This window comes from Trichomycterus rosablanca, chromosome 11, assembly GCF_030014385.1.
Source record: "Trichomycterus rosablanca isolate fTriRos1 chromosome 11, fTriRos1.hap1, whole genome shotgun sequence".
NCBI classification, from domain to species: Eukaryota; Metazoa; Chordata; class Actinopteri; order Siluriformes; family Trichomycteridae; genus Trichomycterus; species Trichomycterus rosablanca.
In genome coordinates, this window is record NC_085998.1 from 39544377 (window position 1) to 39554765 (window position 10389).

Consider the following 10389-nt stretch of genomic DNA (forward strand, 5'->3'; position numbering starts at 1 on the left):
GTTATTATTATAGGAATTATAGGGTAGGCTCTGAAACCATTGTGACTGGTTAGAATAATGCAGTTACTTAAAATGAATAAATGTCTAAATTAATAATTATTATTACATTAAATTTATTGTTGGATTTGTTAGAGGATTATGCACAATTACAAATATACAGTCAGAACAATGAGTTTAATGTGAAACGAGAATCACTATGATTTTACACTAGCTTTACCCATCAGATGTTTTCTTGTGTTCTTTTCTGGTTTGAGTAAAATAATAAAACATTTAGGAAGAAAAATACAGAACAGCAAACTAAAACTTGAGGCCAGAATAGCAAAAATCTCCACAGCTACAGTAAATTTACCAGGTGAACTGACATACGCTGGAATAAAAGTGATCCAAACTGCACAGAATATCAACATGCTGAAGGTGATAAATTTAGCTTCATTAAAATTATCAGGAAGTTTTCTAGCCAGAAAAGCCAAAACAAAACACAGAAGAGCCAAAATCCCGATATAACCCAGAACAGCCCAGAAACCCACAGTTGAACCCAGATTACACTCCAGTATGATTTTATCATTGTAGTAAGCCATGTTTTTTAGAGGTACTGGAGGTTCCAGTGTCAACCACAGAACACATATGATGACCTGGAAAAGAGTGCAACAGAAAACACTCAGTCTCTGAATGGGCATCGAACACTGAGGAAACCTGCTGCCTGGCACCGTGGCTTTAAACGCCATTACAACTGCGATCGTTCTCGCCAGAACGCAGGACATGCAGAGTGCGAAGGTGATCCCGAACGCTGTGTGTCGCAGCATGCAGGACCAGTCTGAAGGCTGACCGATGAAAGTAAGTGAACAGAGGAAACACAGAGTCAGAGAGAAGAGCAGCAGAAAGCTGAGTTCAATGTTACTGGCCTTAACGAGTGGCGTATCTCTGAAGTAGAAGAACACCAGTCCTATAGCGATGGTTATAGATGCTCCTGTTAATGAAACGGCGCTCAGGAGGATCCCCATGTTTTCATCGAATGACAGAAATTCCACTTTCTTTAGAACACACAGACTGTGGTTTTCATTGGACCAGAACTCCAGAGGACATCTGATGCATTCAACAGAGTCTAAATGAGAGAAAATAACCACAATGATTTTAGAGACCTAGTCAGTTAAAACCACACGACATTTAAGCTGTTCTAGCTGCTTGTGGTGGCCCAAGACCTTACTAAGATATTTCCTGAATGCCTAGAATAAACACAAATACCCACATTTAACTTTATGTTTAAGGCTATACTGCTTGACTGGGAAGGGGGGTGCTGGAGCCTATCCCAGCTTTTCAATGGGCACAAGGCACACTGTAACACCCTGGACGGGGCACCAGTCCATCGCAGGGCAGACACACATACACACCCATTCGCCTATAGCGCAATTCAGCTGACTGCATGTTTTTGGACTGTGGGAGGAAACTGGAGCTCCCAGAGGAAACCCACGCAGACACGGGGAGAACATGCAAACTCCACACAGAAAGGACCCAGACCACCCCGCCTGGGGATCGAACCCAGGACTTCTTGCTGTGAGGCCACAGTGCTACCCACTGAGCCAGCCTATTTGCTAGATTTTTTTCAACTGGGTTGGTTTAAATGAGCGGCCCTCTGTTGTTAAGAAGCATTATAGTATTTATAGTTTATAGTTGATATTTTATAGTATTTAAAAAGGTTGTCGTGGTCTAACACACTAGCACACCACTGAATGTTGAAACTTGCCTAGCGTGGCTCTCTGCACGTGATAAGATTCTTTTTGGGAACCCAAGACTGGCTGGTGATAAGAAGTGGCCGCAGATTTGACACGTTTTGGAGGGGCATGTGGTGATACAGGTCTCCTTATTCAGATCGGGGGTTGTGGATGAACAGCAGTGGATTGAAATTGGGAATTGGACATGACTAGACTGGGAGATGAAGGAGAGGAATAGGAAAAAAAGAATGGGAGACAGAATAATTAGGCACATGGCACAAAATGGTCTAGACGCTCTTTCTGACAGACCATTTGTGTGTGTGTGTGTGTGTGTGTGTGTGTGTGCGCGTGCACTATTAGGTTCGGTGCAGCTTCTCATCAAAACGATGTACGGTGATGCAGGAAATGGGGCACGACATTATTACCAGCACTGTTTGTTTAAAAGTATATGAACACCTGAACATGTTGACCTTGTTGGAAATTCCATTTCAAAACCAGTAACAGCATTTACAGAGGTTATGGAGGTTATAATTTTTATATATAAATGTTTTGTAACTTAGGATAACGTACAGTTAAACAAATATATGAATTACCAGTATCGTTGCTGACTTCACCCACAGGGCATGGTACACATGCAAAGCAGCAGGGTGGTCGCCCTTTAATTTGTGCCTGTCGAAACCCAGCCTGGCAGCTCTCACTGCACACAGATCGTGGCCTCTACCACAAATTAGGAATACGTATAAAAATATAGAAATATATATTACAGTTCGGTTGCACTGTTATGAACTTACCGTGTTACTATTTCCAGCCCAACCTATATCGACAGGGTTCATGACGAACTGCTTGTCACTTGGCAGAGAGGCATCGTAGTAACCAACAGTAACAAAGTTTATATCCCCGTCCGCATTTTTCTGCCAGTTTACCAGCTCATACTTCGCAGTAGGGTCTCCATTCTTGTTGAAAAATACACGTTCGCCTAGGGGCATTGTAAAGTTCACACTCTGTAAGGCTTGAAGTACCTGCAGGAGGAAATCATGAGCTATTTGTATGAGCATGTTTATTTGCGTGTAAAACCTTACAAATGGAAATGTACAGATTTTTTTATTATTATTTTCATTTACCCGACCCAATAGAAGCAAATCCCTTTTGTTGCAGATTCCTTCTGCGTTGCAGGCCAGATTATGCAGGGCGTGAGCTATTGCATAAACCGCCTTGTAGACGTTGTTAGAAATCCTCAGCTCTGAGACGTCAGTGAAGGTGTTGTTTATGTTTTTGAGATCCTCAAATCCAGTACAAACCTTCACATCATCAGCTTTCGGGAGAAACTGGCATCCGAATGTCGTCTCCCAGAACTCTAACAGAAGGGAATTTGAAGGACTTTGGGATGGATGGACTTTAAGAAGGAAGTCTTTCAGGCCTGGAATGGTGGATTTGCTGATGGTGAAGCCTAGTGCACTGCTGATCACTTTCGAAGTCCTTTCAGTAGCCAAGTATCTAGCGGTTATCCAGGATTCACTACCTACCCACTGTAGCCCCGTCACATTCTGAGCAAAGGCTTCTTCTAACAAAACATCCATCTCATTCTGGGCCAGAAATGCTACCAGCACCTTAGATGTTCCTTTTTTGATGATTTCCACAACTTTAGCAATGGCCTCCTTGAAACTTGTTCTTAGAATGGCCTCGGAGTACTCAATGCAAACCCCTTCTTTTTTAGCAGCCTCCACAAAGGTGGCCATACCATTGTTGCCATAGTCATTGTCGCTTCTTACTGCTCCGACCCAAGTCCATCCAAAGTGCTTCACTAGCTGAGCCAGTGCTCTGCTTTGGTAGTAATCACTTGGAATGGTTCTGAAGAACGCTGGATACTCTTTTCGGTTGCTCAGGCAAGCGCAGGTTGCAAAATGACTGATCTGTTGGAAATAAGACACGTTAAAGCAGGGAAGGAATATTGCTTGACTTTAAATGTCATCTAACTAAAAGCTTATTTTACCACTGGAATCTTGAACGGTCCCGTTGCCCTTGACATGACGATGGTTGAGGAGGACTCAGATTCTCCTATAATGGCCTGTACGGCTGAACTGTTGGAGCAGGTCTGCTGTGCTGTAAGCTCCTGACCATTTATTAAAGCCATTGCCGATCTCATAGATGCTAATGTGGAGCCACAGCTATCAAATATTCTGTATCCAATAGAAATATTAGGAAGGAGGCTACTCTTGTTGATCTCGTCGATAGCAAAGATCATGGTCTGAACAAAACGGAATTCTCTGAAATTCAGGCTGAGTAGAAAAAATATAAACAGAACAAACACATTTAGTTAAAAGTGTCATGTCGTGTAGTATAGAAGTTTTGCATATATTGAATAATGGTTATGTTCTATTTTCTTGTGTTACCTTTACTAATCAAGCAGTATACCATATAACAGAAGTAAAAGTACAGAAGAAACAAACCTGGTGCAGATTAGACGCCGAGGTCTCTCAGTAAACGACTGTGTCTGTAATATAATTTTGCTGTGAATTGAAAAAGCTCCACCAATTATAACATCCCCGTCTTTGGAAAGCAGGGGGTACTCTGGGTTCCCGATCATTTGGCAGTTCATCAGTTCCCCCTTCACTTTAGAGTCACAGAGAAGCAGTAATACACAGAGAAACATGACCGAGGCTCCGGGGCACTTTTTACATTGCTGCTACGACACAATGGGGTAACTTTATAGGGATTGATGCACCAGTATTGGTTCATTATGTGTGCAATCATGTGAACGTTTGTGTCTGATCATGTGATCCAACAGAGTGATTTAATTGGATGCAAGTCTAAACCAAATCTAATTATTCATTGTTTTGTTTTTCTTATTATTATTTAATGTTTTAAACCATGAGAATTAAACTACTGCTTTAGTTAAATCATCAGGAAGCTGATATATCTCAAACCAGCTCAAAATAAAATAACAACAATAATAAATAACTTTCCAATAGTCCACAAAATGTAATCTACTTAATATGGACAAAAGTACTGGGACGCCTATTCTAATAATTAAATTAATGTGTTTCAGCCACAGCAGTTTGTGTGAGAAATCAATCATATAAAGGAAATTATGTGCTTCTGACTAAGCAGCAACACTTTAGGGAGGTCTTTTCCTGTTCCAGCATGACTGTGCCCTCATGTACAAAGCAAGCTCGATTTAAAGAAACTCCAGTGGCCTGTACAGAGGCCTGAGTTCCACCTCACTTAACAGCTTTATAGCTCTATATATTTGGCTATGGAGGACATGGATATATATATATATATATGATGGCTAGATGACTGGGTCAGAGTATCTCCAAAACTGCAGCTCTTGTGGGGTGTGTCCCGGTCTGTAGTGGTCAGTATCTATCAAAAGTGCTCCAAGGAAGGAGCAGTGATAAACCAGCGACAGGGTCATGGGCGGCCTGATCGGTGTGTGTATATACTGTATATACAGTGTATCACAAAAGTGAGTACACCCCTCACATTTCTGCAGATATTTAAGTATATCTTTTCATGGGACAACACTGACAAAATGACTCTTTGACACAATGAAAAGTAGTCTGTGTGCAGCTTATATAACAGTGTACATTTATTCTTCCCTCAAAATAACTCAATATACAGCCATTAATGTCTAAACCACCGGCAACAAAAGTGAGTACACCCCTAAGAGACTACACCCCTAAATGTCCAAATTGAGCACTGCTTGTCATTTTCCCTCCAAAATGTCATGTGATTTGTTAGTGTTACTAGGTCTCAGGTGTGCATAGGGAGCAGGTGTGTTCAATTTAGTAGTACAGCGCTCACACTCTCTCATACTGGTCACTGAAAGTTCCAACATGGCACCTCATGGCAAAGAACTCTCTGAGGATCTTAAAAGACGAATTGTTGCGCTACATGAAGATGGCCAAGGCTACAAGAAGATTGCCAACACCCTGAAACTGAGCTGCAGCACAGTGGCCAAGATCATCCAGCGTTTTAAAAGAGCAGGGTCCACTCAGAACAGACCTCGCGTTGGTCGTCCAAAGAAGCTGAGTGCACGTGCTCAGCATCACATCCAACTGCTGTCTTTGAAAGATAGGCGCAGGAGTGCTGTCAGCATTGCTGCAGAGATTGAAAAGGTGGGGGGTCAGCCTGTCAGTGCTCAGACCATACGCCGCACACTACATTAAATTGGTCTGCATGGCTGTCACCCCAGAAGGAAGCCTCTTCTGAAGTCTCTACACAAGAAAGCCCGCAAACAGTTTGCTAAAGACATGTCAACAAAGGACATGGATTACTGGAACCATGTCCTATGGTCTGATGAGACCAAGATTAATTTGTTTGGTTCAGATGGTCTCAAGCATGTGTGGCGGCAATCAGGTGAGGAGTACAAAGATAAGTGTGTCATGCCTACAGTCAAGCATGGTGGTGGGAATGCCATGGTCTGGGGCTGCATGAGTGCAGCAGGTGTTGGGGAGTTACATTTCATTGAAGGACACATGAACTCCAATATGTACTGTGAAATACTGAGCAGAGCATGATCCCCTCCCTCCGGAAACTGGGTCGCAGGGCAGTGTTCCAGCATGATAATGACCCCAAACACACCTCTAAGACGACCACTGCTTTATTGAAGAGGCTGAGGGTAAAGGTGATGGACTGGCCAAGCATGTCTCCAGACCTAAACCCAATAGAACATCTTTGGGGCATCCTCAAGCGGAAGGTGGAGGAGCGCAAAGTCTCGAATATCCACCAGCTCCGTGATGTCGTCATGGAGGAGTGGAAAAGCATTCCAGTGGCAACCTGTGAAGCTCTGGTAAACTCCATGCCCAGGAGAGTTAAGGCAGTTCTGGGAAATAATGGTGGCCACACAAAATATTGACACTTCAGGAACTTTCACTAAGGGGTGTACTCACTTTTGTTGCCGGTGGTTTAGACATTAATGGCTGTATATTGAGTTATTTTGAGGGAAGAATAAATTTACACTGTTATATAAGCTGCACACAGACTACTTTTCATTGTGTCAAAGTGTCATTTTGTCAGTGTTGTCCCATGAAAAGATATACTTAAATATCTGCAGAAATGTGAGGGGTGTACTCACTTTTGTGATACACTGTATATACAGTATATATACTAAATTAAAAAACATTGTTTTGATTAAAATGCTTTTGCTCATATAACTTATACTTGGCATTTGTGATATATTGGCTTACAAACTAAAAGATCAGATGAGGGAATATTATCCTTTTTATAAGGCATTGTTTATTTTGCCTACAGGAGTGTTTACATTAGGATTCAACTTTTTACCTGTATCCAAACTACACATTGCTTACTTGTTCTACCAACAATGTCTTGATTTGAAATCTATTTTATTAACCATGTTATCTCTTTTCTCTTTAGCATTTTACTGATTTGTTTGACATCTATTTAATAACTAAAGGGTGATAAAATATAGATTTAGCAAACTGAAGTGGAAACTCAGCACTTGACTAGTAAGCATAAGGTCTCTGGGTCAAGCCTAACCACTGCCAAGTTGGGCACTTAAGCACGGCCTTTAACCCTCAATTAACCATCAAACTGTATTCAGTCATAGTTGTAAGTCGCTTTAAAGATATAAGATTGCAGATTTTTGTTGCTCACAATCAATTTATACACCTAGCTCTTGGTTTTCTGCTATTAAGACCCAGACTATTTTATAAAATTACTACCTGAAACTGTAGCCCAAAGTCAACTGAAACTAACACAGTTTTCCCTCAGAATGCAAACAAAGGTGATAAAGAAAAAAAATCCAAAACTGTACGCTATGAAACTGATTTAAAAAACAAGTCTGACTTAATAGCTACTGGTCACTGAGTGTGTGATACGTATGTAAGGTGTGTAGTTGTGAAGATATGCTCAAAACCTGGAGTAGATTTTTTTGAAGATGTAAGTCTTACAGTACGAAGGCATGAGGCCCCTATGGCCCTGGATGCTGGGCGGTACGCAAAGAACGCAGCTAGTAATGTGTTCTGGTCTCGGTTACGGCCCTGACTAAGCATTCCTCTTATGGGGCAGTTCGCAAAGAACGCAGCCTTATCGAGATCTGGAATGGATCAACCTTGATATGGTATGTTTTGGCCTTGGTTACGGCCATGTCTCACTTGCAGAAGCATTCCTCTTGTTTGCTAAACTGGAAAGCTGAAATGCACAAACCCTTACCTCACCCAACCTTGATGAAACTTGGCACAACGCTCAGAAAGGGGGAGAGACTGGCCACCTCACCCCCGTTCTTACGCGAAGGTTCTAGTTAACCACGCCTAAATCACTATATCAAGGGGAAAAGTCGCTGGGTCAGTGTGCGTCGCCCGGTATTTCTGAGTTAAGTTGATCTCCTGCCAGAGCTGAAGGGGCTCCCCAGCTGATGAGCTGTATTAAATTATATGTATAAAATTCATTTATTTATATATTTAGTTTTACTAGCTGCCTTTACTAGCTGGTCAGGGTTTTTATCAGGTCTGGTACCACCTGTAACACTAAGAACAAGGCAGGAATACTCCCTGAACTGGGCACAGGCCTAAGGGAGAGTTAGAGCAGCCAATCCACTGCATTTTTAAATTGCGAGTTAGCCAGTTAGCCAGTAGCTGGGACGGCACGGTGCACAATGGGTTGCCTCCCAACAAGAAGGGCCTGGGTTAGATTCTTAGGCCAATTGAAGTTACTAAAAATTGCCCTAGGTGTGTTCGTGTGTCTGTGTGTGTATTAATAATGTTCTTTTATTATTATTATTATTATTATTATTTTGTTTTATTATTTTTATTATTGTTATTATTATTGCTATTATTATTATTGCTATTATTATTATTATTATTGCTATTATTATTGTTATTATTATTGCTATTATTATATGATTGTTATTGTTATTATTATTATTGCTATTATTATTGTTATTATTGCTATTATTGTTATTATTATTATTACTATTATTATTGCTATTATTATTATTATTGCTATTATTATTGCTATTATTATTATTATTGCTATTATTATTATTATTGTTATTGTTATTATTATTATTATTGCTATTATTATTATTATTATTATTATTATTATTAATATTATTATTATATACACAAAACATGATTTGTGTCAGCAAGGCCTGTGTACACCACATTTCCCCTTTAGATCAGGTAAAAACAGAAACACTTACAATTGGGACATGTCTAAACATTATGTCTTTTAGGGCTCAGGTTTTAATGTTAAATTCCCCCTGTGACCTTTGAATAATACAAAAACAATTAATCTTTTCCACCTGATTTAACGGTGTTTTGCATCATGTCGTTCTTACTGACTCACTGTTGATCAGAGGAAGCTGTTTAGGACTGTTTATGAGGTTCCTGCCAGCTGTGGTTTCATTAATAGGGCTGTTATTAATGATTACGGTGTTGTGAGGATCCTGTCAGACTGTTTTCCAGACGTCTGCTTTGTCACCCTGTTTTTCAGGTTCTAACATGTCACAGTGGTAAATCCCTTGACTCTGCGCCCCTGTTGTTGCTGTTGCACGGCCCCATCTGTACTGCCACCCCAAAGTTTCCACCTACAGGAAATCTTGTGTTGAACTTGGTTGTCTGTATTTTTATACATATTTATATTAAATATTATCCATGTTTATTATATGAGCATGGTCATGTAGAGTTATTTTAAATGTTTTAATATTCTATTATTTTAAATATTTAATTCCTCATAATAATTTGTCTAAAGACCTTTTGACTGGTGCAGTGTCAGCACAAATATCTGTTGTACTGCCCTCTGCTGACCAACAAAGCAACTGCTCAATATAAGTTTGTTTGTTTATTTACTAGGATTGTAATGTGATGTTTTACACTTTGGTTCCATTCATGACAGGACAGGTAGTTACTGCTTACACAAGATTCATCAGTTCAGGTTTTAATATCAAACACACTCATGAACTATTTTATATCTCCAGTTCACCTCACTTGCACATCTTTGGACTGTGGGAGGAAACCGGAGCTCCTGGAGGAAACCCACACAGACACGGGGAGAACATGCAAACTCCACACAGAAAGGACCCAGACCGCCCCACCTGGGGATTGAACCCAGGACCTTCTTGCCGTGAGGCGACAGTGCTACCCACCGAGCCACCGTGCCGCCTGCTGAATATAAGTAAATAATGTATTGATGTTTTAACATATATACAGTTGAAGCAATACAATTCCATACATTCGCAGGAGTTCCAACTGTTCTTTTTTTCTGACTGAATGATTAAAGCACTTATTTGACCAAATTCTTTATATTTTCATAATAAAGTTGATTATTTAAAACACTGGAAATCACGTATTTGCACTTTTGTCAGAAAAATAAACAAATCAAACATTTCACAGTGAGCAGGTAAATTGAAATAAGGTGAGGAAATCAATACTGGGTATAAAAGTCTGTATAAGCAATGATGGGGCATTAACATCCCAGTCCATGTAGGACAAGGCCAGAAACCACTATATATACTGGGACTGTGCTTGACCTTTAAACCCTGAGATGGAAAAATGCCACTGTATTATGAAAGAAAATTTATTTCAAAACATTTCTGGATGAGTTTATTTTGAGAATAAATATTTAGGGCAGTCGTAGCACCACAGGTGAGGTACTGGACTTAAAAATGTAAAGTTGCTTGTTTTGCCCCACCACCTTTATCACCACCAGGTTGTCACTG

At 40.4% G+C, this 10389-nt stretch overlaps 1 protein-coding gene across 1 annotated transcript; it reads right to left on the reverse strand.

The window, feature by feature from the left end:
* Positions 1–194: 194 nt before the first annotated feature.
* On the reverse strand, positions 195–4320 carry LOC134323433 (extracellular calcium-sensing receptor). Its single transcript, XM_063004960.1, has 6 exons — positions 4157–4320; positions 3700–3985; positions 2831–3619; positions 2501–2728; positions 2303–2426; positions 195–1102 (listed from the first exon to the last, which is right to left on the reverse strand). The coding sequence occupies exons 1-6, from the start codon at positions 4303–4305 to the stop codon at positions 195–197; spliced, it is 2484 nt and encodes an 827-aa protein (XP_062861030.1). The 5' UTR covers positions 4306–4320.
* Positions 4321–10389: the final 6069 nt, after the last annotated feature.

Bases quoted from the DNA above. Each gene is read 5' to 3' on its own strand.
- LOC134323433 (XM_063004960.1), bottom strand. From the start codon at position 4,305: ATGAACTGCCAAATGATCGGGAACCCAGAGTACCCCCTGCTTTCCAAA. The intron at 3,986-4,156 runs GTTTGTTTCTTC...TTTTCTACTCAG, and splicing joins CGGCGTCTAATCTGCACCAG to CCTGAATTTCAGAGAATTCC. The intron at 1,103-2,302 runs GTAATTCATATA...TCTCTCATTTAG, and splicing joins TGAAGTCAGCAACGATACTG to ACTCTGTTGAATGCATCAGA.